This window comes from Urocitellus parryii, chromosome 3 (assembly GCF_045843805.1).
Source record: "Urocitellus parryii isolate mUroPar1 chromosome 3, mUroPar1.hap1, whole genome shotgun sequence".
Taxonomy (NCBI): Eukaryota; Metazoa; Chordata; class Mammalia; order Rodentia; family Sciuridae; genus Urocitellus; species Urocitellus parryii.
The window spans coordinates 169,875,100-169,902,365 of record NC_135533.1 but is presented as its reverse complement, the minus strand read 5'-3'; the positions used below and the strand labels follow the sequence as shown (position 1 = coordinate 169,902,365).

General features: G+C 56.6%; 1 protein-coding gene across 2 annotated transcripts in view; it reads right to left on the bottom strand.

Moving 5' to 3' along the window:
• Positions 1 to 27,266, bottom strand: part of Stab1 (stabilin 1) — a 28,801-nt gene that overhangs the window by 154 nt on the left and 1,381 nt on the right. The window contains exons 2-68 of one of the 2 annotated variants that reach the window (XM_026388568.2): positions 24,303 to 24,436; positions 23,885 to 24,000; positions 23,589 to 23,674; positions 23,454 to 23,523; positions 22,759 to 22,854; positions 22,388 to 22,498; positions 21,841 to 22,037; positions 21,473 to 21,603; positions 21,188 to 21,315; positions 20,578 to 20,675; positions 20,234 to 20,368; positions 19,587 to 19,727; positions 19,364 to 19,453; positions 18,974 to 19,087; positions 18,830 to 18,883; positions 18,541 to 18,621; positions 18,144 to 18,302; positions 17,035 to 17,097; positions 16,720 to 16,815; positions 16,415 to 16,501; positions 15,829 to 15,940; positions 15,192 to 15,378; positions 14,988 to 15,081; positions 14,718 to 14,876; positions 13,562 to 13,657; positions 12,643 to 12,738; positions 12,440 to 12,487; positions 12,179 to 12,309; positions 11,882 to 11,993; positions 11,454 to 11,531; positions 11,268 to 11,366; positions 11,046 to 11,144; positions 10,767 to 10,898; positions 10,415 to 10,543; positions 10,010 to 10,066; positions 9,591 to 9,674; positions 8,656 to 8,851; positions 8,443 to 8,538; positions 8,316 to 8,361; positions 8,148 to 8,224; positions 7,842 to 7,967; positions 7,581 to 7,654; positions 7,378 to 7,452; positions 7,002 to 7,124; positions 6,651 to 6,698; positions 6,381 to 6,458; positions 6,140 to 6,286; positions 5,566 to 5,712; positions 5,384 to 5,443; positions 4,383 to 4,559; positions 4,214 to 4,300; positions 3,966 to 4,115; positions 3,809 to 3,865; positions 3,519 to 3,720; positions 2,662 to 2,811; positions 2,476 to 2,580; positions 2,201 to 2,308; positions 1,922 to 2,115; positions 1,696 to 1,840; positions 1,481 to 1,614; positions 1,233 to 1,398; positions 1,044 to 1,153; positions 838 to 957; positions 606 to 755; positions 429 to 533; positions 202 to 348; positions 18 to 134 (exon numbers count right to left, since the gene is read on the bottom strand). In XM_026388568.2, the coding sequence (XP_026244353.1) occupies positions 18 to 134; positions 202 to 348; positions 429 to 533; positions 606 to 755; positions 838 to 957; positions 1,044 to 1,153; positions 1,233 to 1,398; positions 1,481 to 1,614; positions 1,696 to 1,840; positions 1,922 to 2,115; positions 2,201 to 2,308; positions 2,476 to 2,580; positions 2,662 to 2,811; positions 3,519 to 3,720; positions 3,809 to 3,865; positions 3,966 to 4,115; positions 4,214 to 4,300; positions 4,383 to 4,559; positions 5,384 to 5,443; positions 5,566 to 5,712; positions 6,140 to 6,286; positions 6,381 to 6,458; positions 6,651 to 6,698; positions 7,002 to 7,124; positions 7,378 to 7,452; positions 7,581 to 7,654; positions 7,842 to 7,967; positions 8,148 to 8,224; positions 8,316 to 8,361; positions 8,443 to 8,538; positions 8,656 to 8,851; positions 9,591 to 9,674; positions 10,010 to 10,066; positions 10,415 to 10,543; positions 10,767 to 10,898; positions 11,046 to 11,144; positions 11,268 to 11,366; positions 11,454 to 11,531; positions 11,882 to 11,993; positions 12,179 to 12,309; positions 12,440 to 12,487; positions 12,643 to 12,738; positions 13,562 to 13,657; positions 14,718 to 14,876; positions 14,988 to 15,081; positions 15,192 to 15,378; positions 15,829 to 15,940; positions 16,415 to 16,501; positions 16,720 to 16,815; positions 17,035 to 17,097; positions 18,144 to 18,302; positions 18,541 to 18,621; positions 18,830 to 18,883; positions 18,974 to 19,087; positions 19,364 to 19,453; positions 19,587 to 19,727; positions 20,234 to 20,368; positions 20,578 to 20,675; positions 21,188 to 21,315; positions 21,473 to 21,603; positions 21,841 to 22,037; positions 22,388 to 22,498; positions 22,759 to 22,854; positions 23,454 to 23,523; positions 23,589 to 23,674; positions 23,885 to 24,000; positions 24,303 to 24,436 (7,617 nt within the window). Of the gene's footprint in view, positions 1 to 17; positions 135 to 201; positions 349 to 428; positions 534 to 605; positions 756 to 837; positions 958 to 1,043; positions 1,154 to 1,232; positions 1,399 to 1,480; positions 1,615 to 1,695; positions 1,841 to 1,921; positions 2,116 to 2,200; positions 2,309 to 2,475; positions 2,581 to 2,661; positions 2,812 to 3,518; positions 3,721 to 3,808; positions 3,866 to 3,965; positions 4,116 to 4,213; positions 4,301 to 4,382; positions 4,560 to 5,383; positions 5,444 to 5,565; positions 5,713 to 6,139; positions 6,287 to 6,380; positions 6,459 to 6,650; positions 6,699 to 7,001; positions 7,125 to 7,377; positions 7,453 to 7,580; positions 7,655 to 7,841; positions 7,968 to 8,147; positions 8,225 to 8,315; positions 8,362 to 8,442; positions 8,539 to 8,655; positions 8,852 to 9,590; positions 9,675 to 10,009; positions 10,067 to 10,414; positions 10,544 to 10,766; positions 10,899 to 11,045; positions 11,145 to 11,267; positions 11,367 to 11,453; positions 11,532 to 11,881; positions 11,994 to 12,178; positions 12,310 to 12,439; positions 12,488 to 12,642; positions 12,739 to 13,561; positions 13,658 to 14,717; positions 14,877 to 14,987; positions 15,082 to 15,191; positions 15,379 to 15,828; positions 15,941 to 16,414; positions 16,502 to 16,719; positions 16,816 to 17,034; positions 17,098 to 18,143; positions 18,303 to 18,540; positions 18,622 to 18,829; positions 18,884 to 18,973; positions 19,088 to 19,363; positions 19,454 to 19,586; positions 19,728 to 20,233; positions 20,369 to 20,577; positions 20,676 to 21,187; positions 21,316 to 21,472; positions 21,604 to 21,840; positions 22,038 to 22,387; positions 22,499 to 22,758; positions 22,855 to 23,453; positions 23,524 to 23,588; positions 23,675 to 23,884; positions 24,001 to 24,302; positions 24,437 to 27,266 lie in introns of those variants that run through there. The other variant, XM_077796199.1, reaches the window with a different exon arrangement.

The window sequence follows — 27,266 nt, the reverse complement described above, 5'->3', positions numbered from 1 at the left end:
TCCCTCCCTCCACTCACATCAAAGGGCTCACAAAAGGCATCATGATTGCCAAACACAGGGTTGGGGACAGACACCAGGGTGGGGCTGTTCACTTCTTGCCATGGGGAGAAGTCATCACCAGCATCATCTTCCGCCTGGGAGATGAGAGGTAAGTGGTGGAGCAAGACCAAAGGACAATGCCGCGGCAGCCCCCAGCCTTACCTGGAAAGCAGAGAAGCCAAAGCCTGTGGGCTTGCCCCGAGCACGGAGGTAGAGCACGCCGGCCACCAGGCTGATCAGTGTTCCAGCAGCAACCACTGCCCCGACACCTGCTGCCACTGGTGGGGCCTCGGGTGCCAGCACTGCTCCCTGCAACCAAGGAGAGCATCAAGGACCGGGCCAGAACTGTGCCATCCTTGCAGCTCCGCCCTCCCCTTCCTGGTACTCACAGGCTGAGGGGGTGCTAGAAGGGGGCTGGCCAGAGCATGGATGATGCCATTGAAGGCCATGATGTCCCATATGATGACACGGCCAACCAAAACTGCCCCTGGGGCCTGCAGGGAGACCAGAGTCAAGCCTCGCAGGTGAGTGAGGGTTGGATCCAGCAGGGCAGGGGCCAGACTCACCACAGGGGCCCAAGAATTGTTGCCAGGGCCTGTGTCACTAATGACGAGGCTGACGCCCGAGTGGGCAGGGAGCAGGGTCCCCTGGCTGGCATTGGTGCTCAGGAAAGTGGCATTGGAAGCATGCAGCTCCAGGTCTGGACCACTCAGTGTCTGTAGACAGAGCAAGACCTATTGGGCTGGGCCAGCCACAGGGAGCAAACAACCCATGCTATGCACAGGGACCTGCTCTTACCATGTTGTCCACAAAACCTTCGTTGACAGGGACGAAGAGTGTCTTATAGGTGAGCTCATCATCCAGGAAGCGCAGGAAGTCAAAACCCTTCTGGGTGGCATTGGCATAGCCCAGCAACATCTGGGAGGGTGAGAAGTTGGCTATAGGCAGGCTCCTTCCATAGGGATCCCAACTGCCCACACCCCTGAGGCCGGGCCCCTGCACACCCCGTAGAAGGTGGAGAAGTTGGCAGTGGCAGCCAGGACATCAAGCAGCTTCCCATTGCATATGCTAATCCCATCACCTACAAAGCCGGCCTTACATTGGCAAGCCACATCTGCAAGAAAGGCAGGTCAGTGGCTCCGCGGATGGGCAGGAAGGGGCAGAGCAGGGTGCGGGGCTTGGGATGGGTGTACCTTGCTCGCGGTAGCAGTAGGCATCCCAGGGCTCTGAGAGGTTCTTGCGGACGCCCAGGCTGACTACACCCACCCGACCATCACCACAGTCGGCAGCAGGGAAGACGACAGGGTGGGCAGCAGAGCCATTGGCCAGCCAGCCCATAAGACACAGGTGGAAGCCCAACTGTAGCGGCAGGAGGGGACGCTGAGACCCAAGGCCCAACTTGGGCCCCCAGGCTTAGCTCCAACCCCTGAGCCCCACATACCTGCTGGGCAGCAGAGAGTTGAGAGACAGAAGCAAGGACAGCTCCCTGGTCTGCACAGGCTGCCTCAGCCTCTGAGAAGTTCAGGCCATAAGGGCCGCTGGTGGCCTGGAGGTGAAAGACACCTGCCCGCTTTTCTGCAAGAGGGAAAGTGCATGGTCAGCTGGCTCCAGCTCAGGGATAAAGCAGGGTGCTAGGAGGAGGGCCAGGGGACACACCCTGAAAATGTAGGTCAGTGCACACAGCATCCGTGTGGCAGGGTGACGGGTGACCCAAACAGCGGTCCACAGGGGGCGCAGCTTCCTCCAGACACTGCAGTCCGTCGCCCACATAGCCTGCATGGCACTCACAGCGACGTGTGTTCTGGGATCAGACAACATAGATGTCCTTAAGACATCTATGGGGGCCTCTGCCCCCAATTTCTTGGCTCTCACCCCTGCTTACTGGGCCAGTGTTGAGACAGTCGGCATGCTCACTGCAGCCTCCATGGTGGCCATCTGCACAGGGATTGCGGGCCCGACAGCTCCAACCATCACCCTCATAGTCGGGCAGGCAGACACAGGTGACCACTGTGCCCACCTGGCTGCAGTTGGCATGTTCGCTGCAGCCACCACGCCCATCCTGGCACAGGTCTGCCACTGGGAGGCAGGGAGAGAGGAGTTGAACCAGGTGCCTGGGGGTAATGGGGACGTCCCCCCTGCACCTCCTCAGCCAGCTGCTTACCTGTGCACACACGGCCGTCGCCTTCATAGCCTAGACTGCACTCACAGCTGTTGCCCGCACGGCACATGGCCTGGGGTGCACAGGGTGGAGTACACACAGGCTGCAGCTCTGTCCCCCAGGGCCCATCCCCATATGACCAGGTCAGTAGCTGCCCTCTTGGCCTCCACCTGTCCCACCCATCTTCAGTGCCTCCACCTGAGTGTGCAGTTGCCATATGCACCTGTGTGTGCAGGTGCATACAAGTGCAGGGAGACACAAGCATGAGGGCCACTCACCCAGCTGCACCTCACAGCGTGGCCCAGTCCAGCCTTCATCACAGAAGCAGGAGCCAGAGCCCCCCAGGCCCTCATCACAGCGGCCATGGGAGGTGCAGCTGCAGGCTGGAGAGAGGAACAAGCAGGACGATGAAGGATGGCACACTGGCCAAGGGATCAGGGCAGGGCAGAGCAGGGATGGCCCACCTTGGCATTGGGGTCCAAAGAAACCTGGGGTGCACAGTTCACAGGCTGTCCCTGTAAAACCTGAATGGCATCTACACCGTCCGCTGCCACTCATGCCATCTAGGCACACGCCATGACCATTACAGGGGCTTCTGGGGCTGCCGGGACAAGCTAGATGAAGGGGTGGGAGAAGAGTGGTGAGGCCAGGGGCTCTTATCAGAACACTCACCCATGCAGCCCAGCCCTACCATCTGTCCCCCACCCTGTAGCAACCAAGACTCATCAACACCAATACACTCACATCCCCACACTGCTGTGAACCTTCTAGGTGCCTGGAGAACATCCAGACCCTTTAACACTCCCCACGAGGTCCTGTGCCCTCTACACACCACCCCTCACTTTTTTTTTTTTTTTTTTTTTGTACTCAGGATTGGACTCAAGGCACTTAACCACTGAGCCGCATCCACAGCCCTTTTTATTTTTTAGTTTTTGGAGGACACAACATCCCTGTTTGTATGCGTCGCTGAGGATCGAACCCGGGCCGCACGCATGCCAGGCGAGGGCGCCACCGCTGAGCCACATCCCCAGCCCCCTTTTTATATTTGAGACAGGGTCTTGCTGAGTTGCTGAGGCTGGCTTTGAACTCCCAATCTTCCTGCCTTAGCCTCCTGAGCTGCTAGGATTACAGGTGTGGGCCACCAGGCCCTGCTCATGCCACTTCTTTGAGCATTCCCTCTAGTGAAATCTCTTGGGATCCAGACCTCCCCTACCGTGGAGCACAGCAATAACCTTCCCGGGGATAATGACCAGAGTCTTGCCCTTGGCTCTCTCAAGGGCTGGGGGAGCCAGACCAGTGTCTATAAGCTCAAGGCACATACCTTGGCACTCGCTGCCATAGTGACCAGGGCAGCAGCTGGGTACCCATGTGGTGGTGACACAGTTGCGGTGGCAGCCCCTGCTCTTGCCTTGGGGATGGCTCCAGAAGCTGGGCCGCACCCAGATGTTGCCAAGTGCCAGGGAATGCAGGGAAGGGCTCGACCATAATTTTGCGTAGTAGCGCCAGCAGGTCTCAGGGCTGCCCTGGGCCAAGAAGAGTCGGGCCACAGACAGTCTGAACTTAGTGGTCCCTGTTCCCTGCCCATTCCCCAATTGGCCCTTAGCACCTTACCTGCTCCCACGAGCCCTCAGGACAGGGTGGCTCCAGGCCACAGATGCTGCAAGTCTTCTGGAAGGGATGAAGGCCAATACCACAAGGTGAGGTGGATACACAAAATAGGTAGGCCTGAGCCCCTGCCCATTCACCTCTAGTCTGTGGCATCCCTCACCAGTCGTAATGGCCGGGTTTCAAAGCGATCACAGCGGGCACCAAGACCAGGTGGCTCTAGTAGCTGGTCAATGCCATAGGCCAGGCCACCTTCAAAGGGCATATGCCGCTGCACAATGCGGGCATCATCCTCACCCACCATGAGCTCACCCTGCAGGGGGAGGATGTGGAGCACATGGGCATCACAGGGGTACTGCAGCCCCTCTGTCTCTCCTGCTTCCCCCATCCAAACCCCCTTCCCAGACTCACAGGCCTAGCACGACTGCAGGAGAAGGAGATGGGGGTCCCATGCATGGTTCGGAGTGAACCAAGGTTGGGCATGTCAGATGCCAAGGCCTGGACAAATGGAGCCACAGTTGAAGCTGGGCAGGCAGGATGAGCTGCAGCAGTGGGAACTGAGCTCTGGAGCTGTACCCACCTCAACATTGCGGATCACATGGCCCCGCAGAATAGCTGCCAACTTATCACGGTGGTCCTCATGGTATAACCAGGCCTGCCGATCAGGAGGCAGGGCTTGCAGGGCAGAATCTGTGGGCCACAGCATTGTGAGGGGCCTGTGGGACACATCTCGAAGCATGGGCAGGAGGCCGGCCACCTGGTGAGTTAGAGCAGAAGCGTGGCTGCCACAGACTGGTGGAGGTAGAGACAGGGGGCTAGATCACAAAGACTAGGAATGGGTTCCAGAGACCCGGGCCAGGCAGCCTTCCCACTAGCCACCCTAGGCTGCAGCCATCCCAGGTTGAGAGTCCAAGACCCCAGTCGATGCCTGAAATCGGGGATAGTACAGAATCCTATGTATACTGCTTTTTCCTAAACATATGAGATAGTTTAATTTGTAAACTAGCCTCAGCAAGACATTAGCAATAGAATAATTGTTACACTGTAATAAGTTCTTTAAAATTTGTGAGTTGTTCTGGGTGTGGTGGTGCACCCCTGTAATCCTGGCGGCTCAGGAGGCTGAGGCAGGAGGATCTTGAGTTCAAAGCCAGTCTCAGCACTTAGTGAGGTGCTAAGCAACTCTGTGAGACCCCGTCTCTAAATAAAATACAACAAAGGACTGGGGATGTGGATCAGTGGCTAAATGCCCCTAGGTTCAAACCCTAGTACCAAACGATCAAAAAATTTGAATTGTTTATTTCTGAGATTTTTCCATTTAATATTTTTAGACTGCATTTGCCCATAGTCAACTGAAAATGCCCAAAGTGAAACCACAAACGGGGACACTACTACATGTAGTCACACTTGCAGGCACCCTGAGTGTGCACAAGCACAGATGGGTCCGTACCGGAAAGGCCCTGCACACAGGTGTGTTCTGTGCACAAGGCACTTCTAGCAGCCCTTGTCCTTCTTAGGGGAAGGGAAGCGCACACACAGTTGCACACATACACACAGTGACAGGCACGCACACACGCGAAGTACCGTCACAAGGTGGCTGAAGATCTTGTAACCAAAGCTCTCAGCAGCGTCAGTGACATTTCTCTGCAGAAAGGTGCTCATGAGCAGCTGGTCAGGAGGATGCAAGTATCCCAGCCCTAGCCACTCCCCAGCCCCCCACCCCCGCCTCTGCGTCTTCCAGGTCCCAGCCTGGCGCTCAGGCCTACCGGAGGGCTCGGGATTAGGGTGGCATCAGGCTCCCAGTGTAGTACTTCTGGCGGAAGCAGCACGCGGTCGATGAAGTGCAGGATGCCGTTCACTGCTTCGTGGTCGCTGCTTACTACACGCGCGAAGTCGTTGAGGTATATGCTGCCCTGGGGGCGGGGCAGATTGCATAGGGGCGGGCCTGGGGCTGACAGGGTGCTCTGGAGCTGTGGGTGGGGCCTGAGCAGAGCCTGGGTTGGGCAAGTCTTGGGTTTGGGACTGAGGCCGAAGGTGGGCGGGGCTAGGGGTGGAGTCAAGGCCGGGTGCTGGGCTCCAGACCCTTAGAAACAAATGCCAAAGACTCATTGCAGGGTGGAAGAGCAGCACTAAGCCCTGTTAGGATCCAAAGTACTGGGGCTGAACACAGGCTCATGGGAGAGGGTGGGCAAGAACTGGGCTGGGCTAATCTCCCTCTCTTTGAAGTGCCCACTGGCTGGGTGTTAAGCAAAGGGCATCAGGGCATAGGCCCTGGCTTGAAAGGGCCAATCCTGAGCCTAGGGGTCAACCCTGTAGGGAGAGGGATGAAATGGGGCTCACCTCCCTCTCGCTGAAGCGCAGGGTGTGCCCAGAGAGTGCTGTGGCGTAGCCCTGGTCCAGCAGCTCCTGGGTGTGAAGCTGCTGGCAGCCAACCACGTGGTAGCGGAACACAAGCTGGCGATTTGCCTGAATCCGAGCCAGCTCATTCTAGAATAGAGTCGGGAGGGTGGGAGGAGCCATATTCCCACCTCTGCCCACGTAGTACTCATCCCTCCCTGGACTCACTCCTGGGACAGCATACTTGCGACAGGTTGGTCATTAGATCTGCTTGTGGAACGAAGACTGTGAAAGGCCCGTTTCCCTTGAGCTCCGTGTATTCCTGGGGAGGTGGGGGGGAGGGCAGCTTGAATGGAAGAGTAGCAACTTGGGACCAATCTGGGGCTTCCACAAATCTCGTGGGAGACTTGATCTCTGAGAGGCCAGACCAACTAAATCCCTGACCACATGGGAACATTGAAGCCCAGAGACAGGTGGTACCTGCAGGTCACAGAGGCCCAAGCTGGTTACTCACCAGGAGATGGCGGCTGAAGAAGGAGGCATGCTTGTCCCGAAAGAGCTCCTGAGGGAGCGAGGATCAGTTCAGATTTGGGGTGGCCCCCATTCAGGGCCTGGTGCCTGCCCCAGCACCTGCAGCCCAAGGTCTGGCCAAGGCAGAAATGAAAGGAAAGCCAGGGGAGTGGGATCTGAGCTGGGGTCAGAATCAGTTTCATGTGTCATAGCTAAGATGAGACCCAAGAGGGGGCAGGGACAGGGTCTGGTCAAGGCCATGATTAGGGTCCAATCCAGGGTCTAAGCCAAGATTGTATTTCAGGTCCATGGGGCATGTCAGGATGAGGTCAGGGTCAGATTTGAGCATCATTACCAGGCTGAGGCGGGCACGGCAGGTGAAGCCATCTCCCACAGTTTGGATTCTGTTACAGGTGCATGTCCTCTGGCCATCGCCTGTGCTTTTGCATGTGGCATAAGGGCTGCAGCCTCCATTGTTCTGCGGCAGGAATAGGAAAGGGAGGCATCAGTGTCTTCCAAGACTCCTCTGTCACCCACAGCTCTAGAGAAGAGGCCATGAAGTTCCCTGTCCAATTCCCAAAGTCCTATTTCCAACCAATGAGCCAAATTGGAGCTTGGAGAAAGGTGATCCACCCTACAGAGACTTGGGGGACCCTTCTGGGTGTGAGAAGGACTGCTTTCTGTCTCAGACCCCTCTTCACCCTGTGAAATGTGTTAACTTGATGCCTGACCTGGGAGCAGGGGTCCAGAAGATCACAGGTCCGGATGCCATCTCCACTGTAACCCTCATGACAGCTGCAGGAGACCTGTCCCAAAGCCTGATCAGTGAGGCTGCCTGGGGGCAAGAGCTGGCCTGTGCCCTGGATGAAAGGGTCACCCCCTCCCCAGGCCTTATGGGGGAATGCACAGCCCAGGCCCCGCCCAGCATGCTGACCTGCTGGGGACCTGTGGGGATGCATTCGGCATGAATGTGACAGCCCCCATTTCGGATAAGACAGCTGTTAATTTCTAGGGGAAAAGACACTGGAATGAGGGGTGGTGCTGACCCCTCCTTCATCTTTCCATCAGGTGCTCAGCTCCTTGCCTCTCTGGGTCCCACACAGTGCATGCCCTTCAATTCTTCCTAGTTGACCTCAAACTGCTGACTTCAGAGCCCTGGCCCCACAAGCATGCAGGTTGGGAGTCTCAGCCTCACCCTGACACAGCTCCCCGTCGCCCGTGTAGCCATCCTGGCAGGTGCACGTCCGCTGCCCAGGTGCCACCTTGGTGCAGTTGGCGTGGGGGGAGCAGCCCCCATGGCCATTGGCACAGGGGTCCACCTCTAGGGGTAGATGGTTCCAGAGGTTGAGAGGAGCAGGCATGGGACAGGGGTGGAGCAGGAGAAAAGAAAAATGTCAGAGACGGGTAAGATCTGAGGTGGGACAGTGATGGCAGGGGGCTTTGTGGGGACCACCCCCCCCAGCATTTCAGAGAGGGGCCCAGGGCACACATGTGGCTGGACCTGAGCAATAGCTGCCATTGCCCGAGTAGCCCGCAGCGCAGACGCAGGTCGGGGGTCCAGTGGAGTTCTGTATGCAGCTGGGAGAGGTGGCCATGGCTCAGCCTCTGCCCAGCTCTGCTCCGACCCAATTCCCACCCCTCACCCCCTGTCCCAGGTTAGGTAACTCACTTGGCATTGGGATCGCACTTCTTGGGGCACTGAGGGCCAACGATTTCTGGGGGCAGGAGGAAGGTTCTGGTCATTCAGACAGGAACTGCCTCTCCAATGTCCCTACACCCCTTGGGGACCCACTCACTCTGGTCGCAGCGGAGGCCTTGCCAGCCCATGTTACAGACACAGCTTCCGTCTCCTTGCAGCCCCTCCTGGCACATCCCGTGGGCACAGTCACACACTGGGAGAGGGACGAGAGAGGACAGGAGTTATCCGGCATTTCCAGCCTGCTCCTGCCAGGGTCCCCAACCCACTCTCCTCTCTCAGGTGCCCAGCACCCTGCCCCTCTCATCCTCACCTCCAGCGCAGGAGGGCCCATAGCGGCCCAGCTCGCACATCTCGCAGGCGGTTCCGTGGAAGCCCTCGTGGCAGCGGCACTCCCCACTGCCCAGGAGCCTGTCCTGGCACTGCCCGTGGCCCGAGCACACACCACCCAGACCCCCTGGGCATGGCTCGCATAGTATCCCAAAGAAGCCAGGGCAGCAGTCCTGCACCTGCAAGGGTCAGGGAATGGGAAGGAAATGGGGAGGGAGGGAGATGGCGAGCACAGGCCAGACGTCAGGGGGAAGGGAAAGGTGAGGGGCATGTTGCGGCCACAGGCCCACATAGTACAGCAACTGGGACCAAAGACTGGGTGGTGGGCAGATCAGAGCTGAAAGGGGCATGAGAGCTTCTTCTACAGCACCCCCTGGCGGGGGCAGGATGGAGATTCAAGCAGGGAAGGACTGCACCTGGGTCCCACAATGAGAAGTGAAGCCCTGCCTCTGCTAGGGTGTGGTTGGCAGGGGCACTTCAGGGTTGAGCCTTTCTCCCTCTCCCCATCTCCATACCCCAGGAAGATGGACACAGTGATAAACACTAGCCTCTGATTTGAACATCTCTCCCTTTCCTTTCCTCAAGTCACTCTTGCTTCATGGGCCTCATCCTAGACCCAGCCTTGCCTCTTTTTTTTTTTTTTTCTTTGGTACCAGAGATTGAACCCGTGGCATTTAACCACTGAGCCACATCCCCAGGCCTTTTTATATTTTATTTAGAGACAGGGTCTCATTAACTTGCTTAGGGCCTTGCTAATTTGCTGAGGCTGGCTTTGAACTTGCCATCCTCCTGCCTTGGCCTCCTGAGCAGCACCACCATGCCTGGCTTCTGCCTCTGCTCTTAGCAGTCCTGGTTTGTCCCCTGGGTCCCCGTTCCCACTGTCCAAAGGCTTGGGGTGGGGGGAACTTCAGGACAAACCTGAATCTTCTTGACACATGTGTAAGAACAGCCCCGGGAGAAGGAGAAGCCTGATCTGTAGACACAGCTCTTCCTGGGTGTGTCCTGAAAGTGGGGACAGGCAGGAGGGGTCAAACAGTGGCTTGGGCGAGGTCAGGACAGTGAATGAGGAGACAGATAATTGGATTTCAGGGATCTGAGTAGGTGAGACAGACAGCCCAGCAGGGGAGCAGAAGATGCAAAGGGGACAAAGGAGATATATATGGGGTGGGGCCACAGGATTGAGGCCTCCAAGAAGCAGGACTGCACAAGGCTGCACAGCGGGCCAGGCAGGGCCAGGCAGGGCCTCCACCCGGAAGGCTGGGTGCTGCCAATCCAGGTCCCCACACATGGGCTGAGGACAACAAAGCAGGGACAGAGTTGCTCCAAGCCCATCCCACCTGCAGCTGGAAGCCCCGAGTACAGCGGAACTTCCCGGTACAGTTTATGCATTTCTCCTGCAGAGAGGAAGAGTGGGATGTCAGTTGGTCCAGAGTGGGACCCCCAAATGTACCACCTTTCCTCCAGGGCCAACTGACCAAGTGTCCCTCCCTGTCAGCCAGGCCAATTGGCAGGCCCCTGCCGTTTTTATTTTTCACTTTTTGCAGTACTAGGGACTGAATCCAGGGATGCTCTACCACTGAGCTACAGCAAGTCTCACTATGTTTCCCAAGTTGGGCTCCAATTTGGGATCCTCCTGCCTCAGCCTCCCAAGTAACTGGGATTATAGGAATGAGCCACTGTGCCCATTCACCCGCTACTCTTCATGTCCTCCCACTGCCCTCCCTCTGGCCCCAGCCTCTCACCCTCAGGGCCTCTGCATGGCTGTGTAGACAGCGGCTTGAGCCCACTGTCAGGACGCCAGACAGGCCAAACAGCGAGCTGCCAGGGGCCTCCAGCAAAGGGCCTTCCAGCGGCACATGGTTCACCTCAGGCTGAGAAGTGAGACAAGAATTTGAATCTACCCACCCCACCACCATCCTCATGCTGGTGGCTTATAAAGCCATGACACACTCCAAGGCGGGGGGAGCACCTCCAAGGATAGGGGGAATCTCCCTGGAGCAGAGGAAGGGGGCTCCAGGTAGGAACAACTCCAGAGAAGCAGTCTTCAAGAGTAGAGTCCCCAAGAAGGGTCTCCTTGCCCATTGCCCCGCAAACCTGGCCACTGTGGTTGTAGAAGACGAGCCAGTGGGCGGGGCCCAGGAGGGAGTTGCGGTGTCCCCCCTTCCGCAGGGCTTCCACAGAGAGTGCCTCCCCCAGGATCACATGGTGTCGCACTGTGTCTGCATTCTGGGGTGGGAGAAGGCATGAGCTCAGAGGGTTTGGGACTCTGGAGCCTCCTGGACATCATGCTGTTCCCACTGTGTCCCTCTGCTGTGGCATGGGAAGCTTGCCCTCTGTGCCCTCACCCTCTGCCTTCAGTCACCCTATCCTCACCAAGCTGCTGCCATTGCTCTGGGCCTCCAGGGAGCCGTTTGTGGGCACAAAGATGGTGTAAGCAGTGGCAGCCTCGATCTGGGGCACCAAGCCATGGCGCTAGGGACAGGGGACAGGGATAGGCACATTAGTCTTCAGTCCTGATGCTGGGAGCCAGCCTGCCCCCTCCAGACCTGGGCAAGGTGACCCTGAGCAGGCAGCCCCAATGCTGGCCTCCCCTACCTGCAGAAGCTCCCGAAAGAGGCGGAAGGCAGGTACCAGGTCCAGCTGCTGGAGCAACCCCTGCCCACCTTGCACATCAGCTCGGGAAGGCAACAAGACCTGGGGTAGAGAGCGAGGGGCTGGTTAGTGTTGTTGCTCTGTGGCTTGCCTGGGAGGCCTTCCGCACACATGCTCCTCCTGCTATACCTGGCTGAGGATGTGTAGGACACCATTGGTGGCGAGGAGGTCAGCTACATCCACGCTGGCGTTCTGCACCCAGACCCTCTAGAAGGCAGCAGGCAGAGCTCAGTGCCAAGCACCCCCCATCTGGCCTGCAACCCTCAATGCAAGCTCTAGCAGGTGGGTGTGCAGACCCCCCACTAGGGCCCATGATGAGAGGCACAGGTATGTGGCAGAGGCACAGACAGGCAGCCCCTCACAGGGTAATCACTGCTGGCCCCCAAACACACTGCAAGGTGTCCTGAACACATCCTCTGAGCCCAGCTCTGAGAAGGGGAAGGGGACCCAATCTCAGTCTCATGCCCTGAGTGTGCTGGTCTGGGGGAGCCTGTGACCACTCAAGCTCCCTCCCATGGCCTGCCTTGTCACCTCTTCTGCCAGGGTTCATCTCATACCCCACTGATGTTGCGAATCTCCCAGCGTGTGGTAGGGTCCAAGGTGGTCACATTTTGTCTGTCCAGCCCGGCTAGCTCCTCCTCAGAGAGAGCACCCTGGAGAAAATGGGCCCTGAGGAAGGCATAGTTAGAAGGGACATAAAGCTCGATTAGTATGACATATAGAGATCCTTGGAACGGGGTCCCTCCCAACAGGTGGACACATGCCAGGCCAAAAACCCAATTCTCCTCCACCTCTCCTGGGAGACCCACACAGAAGGACCCTCCTGTGGCCTGGCCCAGCTGTGGCTGCCCTACCTGACTAGCTGTGGTAGCATCTTCGGCTGCAGCCAGAAGGCCCGGTCCTCCGGGTTCAGCCTACGGATGGCAGACTCAGAGGGCACCAGGGCTGTGACTTGGCCATTGGCAGGAAGAGTGATGCTGGCATTCTGCACACAGTGAGGGGATGGGGGTGATGGAAGCAGCAGCATCTAGAGACTACCTGCCCCACCTGCCACTTGTGATGTTGGGTGACATCTAGGAAGCTTACTGGATTTGGGCCCCAACCCAGCATACTACCTGGAACCACTGGGAGAAGGCGGAGAAGTGGGCATTGGCCTGGAGTTCCTAAGGAGAGGGAAAGGGCCCAGGTTATGCACCTGAGGGCAAATCCAAGTCTCCCAACAAAGGGCCTTGAGCACCACCCGTTTCCCACCTGAGGTCCAGGGAAGGGCTTCTGCCCAAGTGTGGGGAAGAGAGATATGAATCTGTTCATCACCTACCCGGATGATGTCTCCGTAGCAACTAAGACCATCACCTCCAAACCCAGGGGGGCATTTGCAGATCCTCTGACCTCCCCCCACTGCCTGGCAGGTGGCCTGGTGGGAATGGGGGACAAAGAGACAAAACCCTCCATTTAGTACTCAGAGGGCAGGCTGAATACCACCTAGACTCTATCTCTCTGTCCCCCACCGGACCTTTTTTTTTTGGTACCAGGAATTGAACCCAGGGGCACTTAACCACTAAGTCACATTTGCAGCTCTTTTTATTTCTTATTTAGAGACAGGGTCTTGCTGAGTTTCTTAGGGCCTTGCTAAGTTGCTGAGACTGCCTTTGAACTTGCCAGCCTCCTGCCTCAGCCTCCTGAGCCACTGGGATTATAGGCATGTGCCACTGCACTGGACTCTCTGTTTGTCCTTATCATCCGTCTCCTCTCTGGCACCACCATCTCCTTCTCCAGCCATCCTGTCTGAGCACATGGAGCACCAGGAGTGGATCTAGCCCTATTCCTCAAGATTACTGAGCATTTGACACAAGAATGACTCTGCCTGTGATGACTGTGGGTGGGGCGGGTGGGGAGACCAGGGCTAGGGAGTGCCCTGGCTGAGAGCAGGAGGAGCTAGCCAAGCCACAGGATCGTCATAGTGTGGGGCAGAACAAGGTCAGGGAACAGTGAGGAGCTTGGATGGTCTGAGGAACAAGGAACAGGGAACAAGATGGCGCAGAAAGAGGAGGCAGGGCGGGGCCTGTGGCTTGATAGGGAAATATGAAGGGTTTCTCCTGTGACTGGGCAAAGAGGGTGATTTGGGGTTTAGAAAAAACCTGATCCTGACAGTAGGCAGAGATACTGAGAGGAAGTGAGTTGCAGCCAGACCCAACCCACAGAGCCTCCCCAGGGCTCTGAGCCCTTGACCCTCTCACCAGGCCATGACAGCCACCGTTGCCTGCCCGACAGGGGTCGATGGGGCTGCACTCATAGCCGTCCCCGGCGAAGCCCAGCTTGCAGGTGCATCGGCTCTGGGGAGATCAGGGAGCAAAGGCTTTGTCTGGTCATGAGCCCCCCAACTCTTTCCTCCTCAACTCCCTGGCTCTTGCAGGGTGCTGCTCCCCAGAGAGGCCCACCCAGACCACAGCCCTGTTTGGAGCTCCATACTCCAGACTGTCTCTCAGGATGGCATCAGGAGGGAAGCATCTGGAGAGATTCAGTGTCCCTCTGCATTCAGAGTCCTGCCAGGGTCATTGAGGTCGGTAGCTTGTGGCAAGAGGGCAGGCAGGTAGGTGTCTACCAATGCCAGCCCCAGGGACGGCAGCTTGAAGCCCATCTCCAGCCATCTCTTGCCACCCTGATTAGCTGTTCTGGTCCCTCCCACTAAATACCAAGTCCCTTGGACTCATCCACACTGTAGGTGAATGACAGGTAGGACACCCCAGATCTCAACTGTCTTTAGAGGCAAATTGGAAGTATCTAAACCTGCTCCTTTTCTGCAGGGTAGGGAGTACCAGGGATCAAACTCAGGGACACTCGACCACTAGGCCACATCCCCAGCCCTATTTTGTATTTTATTTAGAAACAGGGTATCACTGAGTTGCTTGGCACCTCACTTTTGCTTAGGCTGGCTGTGAACTCATGATCCTCCTGTCTCAGCCTCCCAAAGCTGCTGGGATTACAGGCATGCACCACTGCGCCCAGCTCAGTTCTGTATTTTAAGGCTTCTGAGGGGATTCAGTGTTTCAGGCCTTATTTATACTCATCTGTGTTCCACCGCCAAGGCCCAATAGACTGGTGGCCCAAAAGCCACTGTGGAATAGGGAGGACAGGGAATACCATGCGTTCTTACACAAGATTGACCAGCCAGGCCTGGCTTCCAAAGTGGCACATCCAGTTCCCCCATCCCCAGTACTGGGGATTGAACCCAGGGGCACCCTACCACTGAGCTACAGCCCCAGGCTTTTTTATCTTGAGATAGAATCTCACTCTGCACCTGAGGTTCCAGACCTTGAACTTGAATTTGGAATGGACGTCCCTGCAGTCCAATGGGAACAGCCCAGTCCCCCCAGCCACCCTGCTGTGCCTCACCTGCCCAGGGCCCACGTAGCTGCAGAGGGCATCAGCATGGCAGCCACCTCGAGTGTCCAGCCCACACTCATCAATGGCTACACAGACCCGGCCGTCCCCACTCCAGCCCCTGTGGCACGTGCAATGGTGGGTGCCCTTGTCACCAGGCACACACTCAGCCTGCAAGAGGCATGGATAAGTGACTCAGGGATGTGAGGCCACAGGTGGAGGTCCAGGGAGTCCCCTCTTGTCCCTGGGTCAGAACTTCAAGGCAGGTGCATAGAAACTGACATTCTCTGAGCAGCCACCTCGGTCAGGGCGGGAGCAGGGGTGGCTGCGCGTGCAGGAGTAGCCGTCCCCCTCGAAGCCATCAAGACAGACACACCTAAAGGTGGGTGAAGGAGGGGCCTCCTTGAGCCTCGAGAAGAGGCTAGAGGCTGAGCAAACCATTGCACGAGATTCCAGATGGGGAAGAGAGGAAGCAGGAGTCCTCACCGGGCCACACCCTCCTGGCTAACACAGCTGGCATTCGGGTGGCAGTGCTTGGCCAGCCCCTTGGGCCCACAGTCCTCCACCGACTCATTGCAGAAGCGACCTCTGAAGCCTGGGGCACATGTGCCATGCTGGCACACACCCCCACTGCCTGGACGATTGTCACAAAGACCATGAACACAGCCACAGTCTGCAGGAAGGAGAAGGGAACAGAGAACCAAGACAGGAATCAGCACTGGTTGGGAGCCAGGGTTGGTTCTGCAGCGGGTAGAGGACTGGGCCACCAGTACGGAGTTGACTTCAGTATTACTAACCCAGAGATCATTCCTGACTCCACTGGCAGGCAGAATGGAATTCTGACCTTTCAATCACCCCATTCTAGCTGCTCTGCCCCCATATTACCGTAAGGAAGTTCTCCAGTGTGTCTGACCTAAATCCTGCTTGCTTACGTTAAACCACAGTGCTCTTCCTGGCATGGGTGAAGATGAGGACATCTATTTCTGTTCCCAAATCTTCTTCTATTCCTTTGGACCTTCATTGCACCTCTCAGGGCCCTGTTTCCCTTCTGGAGATCCCCCAGCCCCCTTTCTGGGCAGATCTTCTTTCTCCCTGGGAGGCGGCCTGGGCCAGGACCACTCACCTTCCTGGCACTGGTCTCCATGCTTGTTTGGGTTAGAGCAGATGTGGCAGGCGAGGCCCTTGTAGTCGGGGAAACAGAGGCAGGCCCCGTTGCCCTGGATCCCGTCACTGCACTGGAGGGTAGGTACACCAAGGATCAGCTATGGGAGAGGGACCTTCCACTTGTCCTCGCCTAACACCCCACTTCCTTGGACTGGCTCTGAGCCCCTTGTGCCCCCAAGATCTCCCTCTGGGAGGCACCTTCAAAGTCTGCAATGCTGCCAAACAAGTAGCCCTTAAAAGGCACCTGGCCCTGGAGGTTTTATGCTCAACCTTGAAACACTCAACTCCTGTGATTCTCCATCACCAGGGGCTGAAGAAGCCCTGATGTCACAAAGTGGCAAAGACAGAACACTGAAGATTACTAACAAAGAGCCTTTTGGAAAATAGATGGAAAAATTTACTGAACGATTTCTAAAATCTTCAAATAATTTTCATTGCCCCAATATAGGGAACTCAAGGGAGGCAGGCTTGGCTCCAGCATGCTATGGCCAGCTTAGGAGGGAACACATTCCCTGGTCTTGCCTGGGGCCGGGGGAGGGACTCACATTGCCTTTGCCGTAGCAGGGGTTGGAGAAGCCTCCAGGACACTGAGTGCAGTCAGGCCCAAAAAACCCTTTGCAGCAGCCAAGTTTCTGTAAGAGACAGAGAGTGCCCAAAAGGTCCCAGCCATTCCTCCCTGTTGCCCAGGTCCCTGGTCCCATCTCCAGAGCAAGAAATATGGGGACTTGGTGGCGCCTGTGCCACCACTGAGCTGTGGTACAGCTCCCTGGGGAAGGTGATCTGCTTGGTCCAGCTCACGGGTCCCACGCCCCCCATCTCCCCATGGTGAGCGCCCACACCCCAGGCTCACCGTGACAGTCTGGTTGCAGTACCAGGCACAGCCCTTCTTGAGCACATTGAGCCCCATAGGGTCGTGGATGTACATACACTCCTTGGGGAAGATGTCCTGGGTGGGCCAGGCAAGGCCAGTCAGCAGGGGCCTGGGCCACCCCTTCTGCCAGGCAGCCCTGGGCCCAGCACTCCCATCCCTTGGTAGGGGGGCTAGGAAGCCCTGGGCCTCTAAGTATGCCCTGGTCTCCCAGTCCCTTCTCTCCACTGTGACCTGGGGCAGAACCCGGTGGGTAATCCAGAGCTACCCTTGAGGGGTGGACCAAGGGACGCTCACCAGCTTCACACTGTTGGGGGGACACGTGCTGGTGTTCAGGGCTTGGCAGTCCACACAGGAGCCCTGGGCAAGGCAGGGAGAGAGTCAGGCGTCATCTATTTATTCAACACACCCTGAGAAAATGACACTGAGCCGAGACCCAAGGGATGAGAAAGAGCCAACCACGGGGAGGCCAGGTAGGACTCCAATCAGCGGGAGGAGGGCACGAGTCTGAGGTGGGAAGAGTCCTGGGGAGAGCAGGAGGCCAGGGGAAATGAGAAATGGGCAGTCAGGGGGATAGAGCCCGAGACCACTGCAGGCCCCCGTGGCGGGAAGCTGGGGACGGAGGGTGTGGAGAATGTGTTCATCTTAAAGGCAGAAGCAGTAGGACTGTTGGGGGCTGGATATGGGGAGGACAGGTGGGTCCCTGGGAGTCTATAGCTGGGCCTCAGAGCTGCCCTTGGCCTTAGTGCCTGCTATTTTGTTTTGTTTTGTCTTTTCGTTTTTAGTACTGGGGGATTGAACCCAGGGCTGCTCTGCCATTGATCCACATCCCCAGGACTTTTTAATTATATTTTGAGACAGTCTGACTAAGTTGAAGAGGCTGGTCTTCAGCTTCTGTTCTCATGCCTCAGCCTCCCAAGCAGCTGGGACTACAGGCTGCACCAGCAATGCCAGGCACCCGCTATGGTTTGAACACGATTGGACTCCACCGAAGCTCATGTTTGTTTGTTTGTTTCTTCCTTCCTTCCTTCCTTCCTTCCTTCCTTCCTTCCTTCCTTCCTTCCTTCCTTCCTTCCTTCCTTCCTTCCTTCCTTTCCTTCCTTTTTTGTATCAGGGATTGAACCCAAGGGGACTTAACTACTGAGCCACATACCCTGCCCCCCACACTTTAAAAATAATTTTTTTTTTTAAGACAGGGTCTGAGTTGCTTAGGGCTTTGCTAAATTGCCGAGTCTGGCTTTGAACTTGGGATCCCCCTGCCTCAGCCTTCTGAGCTACTGGGATTACAGACACATGCCACTGCACCTGGCCAGTGCCCCTGCCTCAGAAGATGGTCCCTGGGTCATGCACTGCAGCAGAATGGGTGGGAGGCGTCTTAGTGCCTGGGCTTATGGTATGGGACTCACCGCCACGATATTGTACTGGTCCTCACTACAGTGCTTGGGCAGAATGGGCAGGATGGTTGGGGGCAGCAGGACGCCCTCCAGCACGTGGATCACACCGTTGGAAGCCAGCACATCCACTCTCCGCAGAGGAACTTCCTTAGGTCCCAGTAGGATGCGCCCCTGCAGCACAGACCCATCGTGCCACCCTCAGCCCAGCCCTCACCGTTCTGCACATGGAGCATTCCTGCCTCGTGCTTACCCTCCTGGAAGCCCTCCAGCCCTGTAGTGCTGCTCCTGGAGAGAAATCGGCTCCTGCTCCCTCCAGACCCCCCACTGGCATAGTCTTAGGGGCTGGATGACCTGACAATCACCACCAGCCCTCCACCAGACCACTTCTCCAGACCGTGGTGGCTCTCACCTCCTCAGAGATATTCACATTCAGGACCTGGTTTGCCATGGTGAGGACCCGCCCCTTGGAGATGAGTTTTTCTACTGTCAACTAGGACAAGGAGAAGGTGGCTTTAGACTGAGCCCTGGCCACACCTTGCCCAGGTGACACACAGCTACCCCTTTGCCTCCAGACTCTCCTCTGTGCTATGATGTCCAGATGGAAGGAGAGCAGGAGGACGGGGGCACCATGACCCAGGGACAGCCAACCTTCCCCACCTGGGGGCCCAGCCAAGGTCCTCCAGGGGAGGACCACTCACCTGGCCGTGGTTGTAGATGTGGTACTTCACCAGCTCCTGCAGTTTGGAGAGACCCTGGCAGGGAAGAAGGAATTTGGCTCGTGGAGGCCCCGAGGGAAGGGTGGAGGCCCCATAGCCACAGCCCCTGTTTACTGCCAAGCTTACTGCCGTGAAGAGGTAGATGAGACGGCCATCGCGCAGGCTGTCCACCGCCTCGTTGCTTGGAACGAAGACTGTGAAGGGCCCGGGCCCATCCAGGATGGAGGGCAGCCCACAGTTCTGCAAAAGGGGGAGGGAAGCTCAGGGGGTCCAACGGCCAGTCTCTGCCTCAGGAGACCTGCGGCCCTCAGCCTGCAAGGTGCTCTGGCCACGTCCATGGAAGATGTGGACGATGGGTCCAAGCTGCCATGGAACCCCAGGAGGGCAGTGGACAGGCTCCAGGATGCAGGGGGGATGGCGGCAAAGGCCATGCTAGTGTGAAACCCCAAAGCACTATGGGGCAGGTTCTCCTGGCCCAGAAACCTAGATGGGCTAGGACACCTTCCCCCAGCTCACCTCCAGGATGACTTCAAACCGGCTGAAGGCCTCAGTGGAGGCCAGGATCTGGCCAATGGTTTTCTGCTGGGAGGAATCTTCATGAGGATCCTAGAGAAGGGTGAGGCTGCTTCAGCCCAAGGGAGGGGGAAGTGCATCCCACCTGCCCAGAGCTGCCCCTAACCCTGCAGGGCTTGGAGATCACATAGCAGCATGGAGTGGGGAGGAGAGGGTGTTGGCTTACCTTGGGGTCCCTGGAGGTCCCAGATGGGAGCTCCCACCGCAGGTAACTGACTACATGGAAGATACCGTTGGCTGCTATGTAGTTGGGCTTTTGGATGTTGAACGTCTTCTGGGGCTGGTCTTTGTATACGTAGCTGTATCTCTGATGAGACGCCAGATACCTGCTAGACCCCGCAGGCAGCCCTCTGTCCCACCCCAACACCTTTTTTTAATTTTTATTTTTATTTTCCATTTTTAGTTTTTAGGTACTTGGGATAGAACTCAGGGGGTACTTAACCACAGAGCCATATCACCTGCCTTTTTTATTTTTATTTTTTAAAATATTTTTTAGTTGTTGATGGACCTTTATTTTTATTTATTTGTATGTGGTGCTCAGAATCAAACCCAGTGCCTCACACATGCTAGACAAGCACTCTACCACTGAGCCACCACCCCAGTACCCCTTTTTATTTTTTATTTAGAGACAGGCCCTTGTTAAATTGTTCAGGGCCAGCTGGCCTCAAACTTGAGATCCTCCTGCCTTAGCCTCTTGAGCTGCTGGGATTACAGGTATATGCTACTGTACCCAGCTCACCTGAAAAACTTTTGCCTGGGCTGAATCTTTTATCTGGGACTCCTCTGGTCCCCTGGCATAGGTCTTATGCTTACCAAGCGGTTGTTAGTAACAGTTATCTCTTTCCCGGCCAGTGTCCACCACGTGTGTGTGCTCTGGAGACCCGAGTCCTGTAGCATGTGCTGCCCAGGGATAATGTACTGTCTGCAGAGCTTCTGGGCCAGCAATGGCTGCAGGTACAAAGGGGTGGGGCGTCCAGTGACCCCAGAGAAGGCCAACCCTCTTCACACCACTCCCTGCCCAAGCAGTGGGGGAGGAGAGATGCCTCAGTTCCCCAGTGTGTGCACACGGGACTCTCTCAGGGGCCTGAAATGGGGGCAGCTTCAGGTGGGGGGGCAGGCAAGGGCCTGTGGCTAGCTCTGCAGTAGAGAGGACTCACGATCATGGTCTTGGTGGTGAAGAATCTGGAGAAGATGATGGATGGCACGAGCACAGTGAAGGGTCCTGACGAGGTAAGGATCTCCTGGCAGCCTTGCTCTGGCGGATCAGGAAAGAGAACCTCAGAATAGATCTGGGGGGACCCTGGGAGTGGGGGGACCCTGGGAGTGGGAGGACCTCAGGCATCTCAAGTTGGAGAGTTGGGGTGGGCATTGGGTCTAGGCGTGGGGTAGATGGGCCATCAGGATTGGGGTCCAGCTCCCCCAGCCCCATCAGGCACCCAAGAGCCCATTCTTGGCTTCTACAGCTCTTGGGCAGAGAAACTAAAATCGATGTAGAGCAGGGCGTGGTGGCGCATGCCTGTCATCCAGTAGCTCAGGAGGCTGAGGCAGGAGGATCGCAGGTTCAAAGCCAGCCTTAACTCAGTGAGACCCTGTCTCTAAATAAAATATCAAAACGGCTGGGGGATGTGGCTCAGTGGTTAAGCACCCCTGGGTTCAATCCCTGGTACCAAAAAATAAAATAAAACCTATGTAGAGACCAGCAAGTCCTCCCTGCCAGTTCTGTTGGCAGGAGGGGCAGGGTCATGGACAGGTCTTGGGGACACGCACCAAACATGCTGATGGCAACTCTTAGCTGCCCGACCAACAGGCCTGTCTGCCTGGCCTTCTGCACCTCGGAGAGCAAGTGTCCATAGCAGGCACGCCCGTCCCCCACCTCATCTTCCTTGCACACACATCTGGAAGCCCAAGGACAGCCAGTCAGGGTGGGGCTAGGCTAGTTCCCCCTCCTGGTCCTCACGCACCCCTCTTTCAAGGCCCCTGGGTTGAGGGTGTTCCTGTCCAGCCGGCCCTCTCTGCTCTGCTCCCATGCCCCCCTGAGGCTCCTGTGCCCACCTGGTCTTCCCTTCAGGGGTCAACTGGCAGGTGGCTGACAGGTCACAGGAGTAGGAGTAGCAGACAGCAAAGCAGCCCATAGAGGCATTGTTGTTGATGCTGATCAGGCCTGGTTGACATGAGCAGGTGGCCTGGCCAATGGCAGAGGCAGGAGGGGAGCATTACATTCACGGGAGAATCTGGGAGAAGTGCTAGCCTGTGCCTCCCTTGGACAGTCCGTGTCCACCCTCTGAGAATAGATAGGGCTGTCCTCCTCTCTCTACAAATGAGTCACTTGGGTTTTCAGAGGGCCTGTGATTTGCCCAGGGTCCTGGATCCAGAGTGGGTAGGTAGATTGTGGGGCAGGCTCAGCCTGGGCTCCGGCTCACCTTGCCTGGACTCTGATACAGACACAAAGTAGAGTTGCTGGGGCAGCCACCAAAGTCAATGGTGCAAGGGTCCTGGGGCAGACACACCTTCCCATCGCCATGGTAGTTCTCAGGGCAGTGACACTGAGCCTTCCCGTTGGGACTTACTGAGCATCGGGCCAGCGGGGAACAGGGTGATGGCTGGCAGGGGTTGGGAGCTGCCAGGGCAGAAAGAGGCCAAGTGATTTGAGCATCCAGGAGCCCTGTCTAGGCTTTGAGGATAAGCCCCCTGCCCACCCTGGGGACAGTTCTCCCTCCCTGTAATTGGCCAGATTTTTTTCTTTTAGCTATTTTTTTTTAAATATTGTTTTTAGTTGTTGATGTACCTTTATTTTTTTCTATGTAGTGCTGAGGATCGAACTCAGCGCCTCACACATGCTAGGCAAGTGCTCTGCCACTGAGCCACACCCCCAGCCTATTATCCAGATTTTACTTGTTAAGAAAAGGATGCTCTTCCAGGCCCTGCCCTCCCTGAGCCAGAGTCCTTAACCCCAAGTCAGTTGCTCACCTAGGCATACACTGCCTTGCTGGGTGTAGCCGGGCAGGCACTTGCAGGTGGGGTCCTCTGCAGAGCATTGGGTATGCTGGGGGCAGCTCAGGGCTTGGCAGACACGTAGCTCTGAGTAGAGAGGAGAGAGCACTGTGATGGCCCTGAGATCCTGGGTTGAGGAGGAACATAGGAACCAAGGCACTCTGCCTAACTTGCTGTGTGACTCTGAGCAGGACCCTGCCCTCTCTGGGCCTCCAGCAGCAGAGGTCCTGGAGGACAAGTTCTATCCCAATCAGGCTGAGGCTCAGACTTCCTCTCACAGCCAGCCAATTCCCGTGCTGTACCCATAGAGAGCCACTGTCCCAGGCTGCTAGGGCAGCTGTGCTTACCTTGGTCACAGCGGGGGCCGGTGTATCCAGCAAAGCACAGGCAGCTCCCATCCCCCAGCGGCCCACTTTTGCACACGCCGTGCACACAGCTGCACACTGTGGGACCCACAGGGACAGGTGAGACCTCAGCCTCACCAAGGACATGGGTTCCTGCCCTCTCTATGCTTAGAACTGGGCTCTGAGCCAGGTGTGATGGTGCACCCTTGTAAGTGACTCAGGAGGCTGAGGCAGGAGGACTTCAGGTTCAAAGCCAGCCTCAGCAATTTGGTGAGGCGCTAAGCAACTCAGCGAAACCCTGTCTCTAAATAAAATATAAAAAGGGTGGGGGATGGGGCTCAATGGTTAAGTGCCCCTGGGTTCAATCCCCGATTTCCCACCCCCCCAAAATAAGAAAAAGAACTGGGCTCTGGTCGGTATGACCTCAAGAGTATGGAGCTGTATGCAGAGCCACAGAGTTGGTGGGAGCCCAGAGAAGGCACTTGGCCCAGCCTGGGGATTCAGGGAGGGCTTCCTGGAGGAGGTGTCTAAAGAGAACAGCATGTGCAAGGACCTGAGGGAGTGAGCAAGATATGCATCCCTGGTGGGTTATGATGGGGCTGAGGGGCTAGGAGGGAGGCTGAACAGACAGGTGGGGGCTGGCTGTCAAAACGGCTCTCTCTGGGCCCTCAGGTAGATTCTGGTCCTGCAAGCCTCACCTGATTGGCAGTCTGGCCCAAACCGGTGGGGATCTCGGCACTCCTGGCAGGCTGAGCCACTGAAGTTTTCCTGGGGGATGCGCCAAGTCAGAGTGGCCCCTCCAAGCCCCCATCCTAACCCTGCCCAGCTCTTACCTGACACACGCAGGTCCCATTCCTGGCCATGCCATCCAGGCAGGTCCCGTGGCCATTGCATGATGTCTCAGCTCCCCCAGGGCACTCTGTGGACCCCCCAGACTCAGTTCCACCCCAGGAACTCTCCATTTACTCCTAATGCCAGCCTCAGACTCCTTCCCTCCCCCAGGACAGCCAGGGCTGGGGGTCCCCCGGGGAAGCTTTCGGTAAGCAGTCACTAAATGGTCAAGTTGTAAGGGAGCACAGGACTGGGGCTAGGGTAGGGACAGAAAGCAGCCCCCCACTCTTGCCCATACCATAGCACTGGGACCCCCAGTAACCAGGGCAGCAGGCTTTCTGCACCACTTCTTTCCAGCATTCCAGGCTGCAGCCGCTCTTAGACATCAGAGTGCCCCCTAGCTTTATCTCGTAGCTGCAGACAGGGCAGGCAAGGTGTTGGGAGAGGGCTCCTTCCTGCAGCCCCAGCCACCCCAGACTGTTACCAGGGCTCTCGCCCTGCCTTTCCTGCTTCTGCCTAGAGCAGAGCTGAGCACAGGGCTGGGCGCACAGTAGATGCTCAATAAACACCTCTTGCCCCTCTCTTCCTCCCCACCTGTCTCCAGGGCACAAGGGATGCATGGATAAGCCAGTCCTTGCTCTTATCCTGCAGGCCTGGCCCTGTGCTAACCCACAGGCTGCTGTCGGAAGTGGGAACGGACAGGGGAGGTCTATTACCTGCAGTCCTGAGAGATCTTCTCCGGGGAACGCCGCCAGCCTGAGGGACACACCTGCTTCTTGATGGCAGCACATGTGGTGCAGGGTGTGTGCTTGACAAACTTGGTCTTGATGTCACAGCGTTTGAACTGCACCTGGGCCGTGGGCAGAGTACAGAGTTAGGGGCCTGGATCTTGTACCCAGTCCTGATGGTGGCAAGGCTGGATGCTCTTCCACGACTAAGTTTCCCATTGGTTTAGCAGGAATGCAGTGAGGACAGGGAAATTCCTAGGACACCTTGTCGTGAGTTGTTAAGGTCATAGCATGTCCCCGCATCCACAGTCTGGAAGCCTCTGAGTCTGCACCTTCCAGAACAAGAATATTTTCTATTTTGTTCTACCTCAGTCCATTTCCAGGGAGGAAGCGGGAGGCCGTGGTTTCAGCTCTTGCCCAGAGTCAACCGGGGACAGGGTGAGAACCAGGACTGCATGGAGAAGAGAGCGAGGGAAGGTGGGGCAGAGAGGTCACTCCAAAATCACCTGAGGTGGGGACAGTGGGATAGGGAGCCGGAAGGGTCCTACCCTGAAGCCCCATTCACCTGCTGCCACTCTTCCAAGTCTATCACCAGGGTGGCTACCTTTACAAGGACAAAATGCCAGGAAGCGACAGTGTTGTGCCCAGGAAGGCAGCAGCTAAGCTCATGGTTCTCAGTGAGAGAAAGGGGCAGAGGGAAGGTGTGTTTTGATGGGGGTGGGACTGAGGGCTTGGGGCACTGCCTGGAAAAACCAAGATGTGTTCATTTTGAAAACCACTGAGCTCATTGGGCGTGATAATACCTGGGACTCAGGAGGCTGAGGCAGGAGAGTCACAAGTTGGAGGCCAGCCTCGGCAACTTGGTAAGACTCTGTCTCAAAATGAAAAAAATAAAAAGGGCTAGAGGTGTAGCTCAGTGGTAAAGCACCTCTGGGTTCAGTTCCCAGTACCAAAAAATAAATACAGACATAAAGAAAAAAAAGAAAAATTAGATCTGAGCACACTGTGATCTAAAAGAGAAGAGCTCAGAATACTCCTTTCTTAAGACACATTACAGATAGGCGCTGTGGCCCACACCTGTATTCCTATCGGCTTGGGAGGCTGAGGCAGGAGGTTCTTGAGTTCAAAGCCAGCTTAAACAATGGTGAGGTACTAAGCAACTCAGCGAGACCCTGTCTCTAAATAAAATACAAAATAGGGCTGAGGATGTGGCTCAGTGGTTGAGTGCCCCCGAGTTCAATTCCCTGGTGCCAACAAAACAAAAACAACAAAAACCCCAAACCCACATTAGAGAAGTATGACCTCTTAAAGCAAGAGAAAAGGAGAAATAGTGCTCACACTTTTTTCTAGAGAGACTGGGGGGTGGGGGTCCAAGGCCTCTTTGACACTGTGATTTGGCCTTTTCCGCTCATGCCTCTGTGGTCTACAAAGAGGGAAGTTACCCAGAGCAGCCTCAGATTCCGGCTGCAGGATTGGGATGTTGTGGTCTCATCTCCCAACCTGACGCTCATCTTTGCTGAGCCAAGGAATGCCTAGGAAATTGGGTAATTCAAGGACTGGGCAGCTGCTGGCTTGGCAAAGGCTCCCCTCAAAGCCACCTGGCCAGACCTGCCAGCCTGATCACGACTCTGGCTGGGGGACCAGCACTGGGAGGCACATTAGGTAGGCCTGGGTGACCAAGAGTGCCGTCCTCATTCTCCTGGCAAAGTCAAAAAGGGGGAAGCAGTGGGCGAGGGACTTGGGAGGAAGCGGGAGCTTTGTTAGTGTGTGTGAAGTGGTGATGGCTAGATAAGCCAGCTGCCAGATCAGCTCCTCTCCAGGGACCACACCCAAGGCCAGCGCTCAGGGCCAAGCGTCTGCCCAGTTGCCTGTAAACAGCATCAACAGCTGGAGCCTCACGATCTGCCACTAGTCCTGGTGGGTGGAGTGAGGCTGGACCATAGCCTGGGTGCTGAATCAGACTCCCTTCTTTCTGGGGCACTTTGGGGACCCAACGTAGCCAGAGCGCTGCCTCCCCGCCCCCCCACATGCCCAGCTGGAGCTGAGTTGGCAATGTCTGCTTCCCACAGAGACACTTTTGGGGGAAGCTCAGGAGACAGGACATTTTAAGCCCTGTGGTGAAAAGGTGGAAGAAATTTCCCAAGCTGGGACTGGGCTGGGGCTGACATCCCAGAACCCAAATCCCTTCAGAGAGGGAGCGGCCCCCATACTGCTTCCCCCAACCCTAGATCCAAGCAGGGAGGGACAGAGCTGGGTCCTGGCCAATGCTCCTCTCCCTGTGAACCCTGGCTTAAGGCCACAGGCTCATGCCCAACACCAAGGAGGCAGAAGACTGCTAGGTTGCTAAGACTGCTTCCGCAGGAAGCCTTCCCCGTTTCTGCTGCTGTTGGAACTTGTCCTGCTGCTACCTCTTACTGGCCATGTGACCCAGGGGATGTCCATTCCCCTCAGACCCTCCGTTTCTAATAGTTATAGTGGGTCTCATTCTACACATGGAGCCAGGCAGCCTGAGTGGCTATGAAATAAGGCCCCCATTGCCACATCTCCATTTGCAAGAGCCCTGAGCCCTCTTTTCCAGCACAGGCTGGCTGAGCCCCTATCCCCAAATTGCATACTTAGGGATGCTCAGAGCTATAGATCTCTGACAAGGAACAAACCCCAATCCAAGACATCTCACTGACTTGGTCACCATCTCCTGGAATATGAGGAGATGGCATCCTGTGAGATTCCTTTGCATGGTACACATGGGGAAACTGAGGCAGGGGACGGGCAGGAACTTGCCAGCAGAATTCAGCACAGCCCTGGAACCCTTGGCTTTTCCACTACCACTCTTACTTTCTTAGCCTTGCATCTGCCTGAACTATTCCTGGCCTGGCTCTGAACACAAGACCAGGCATAGTGGTGCATGCTTGTAATCCCAGCAGCTTGGGAGGCTGAGGAAGAAGAATTGCG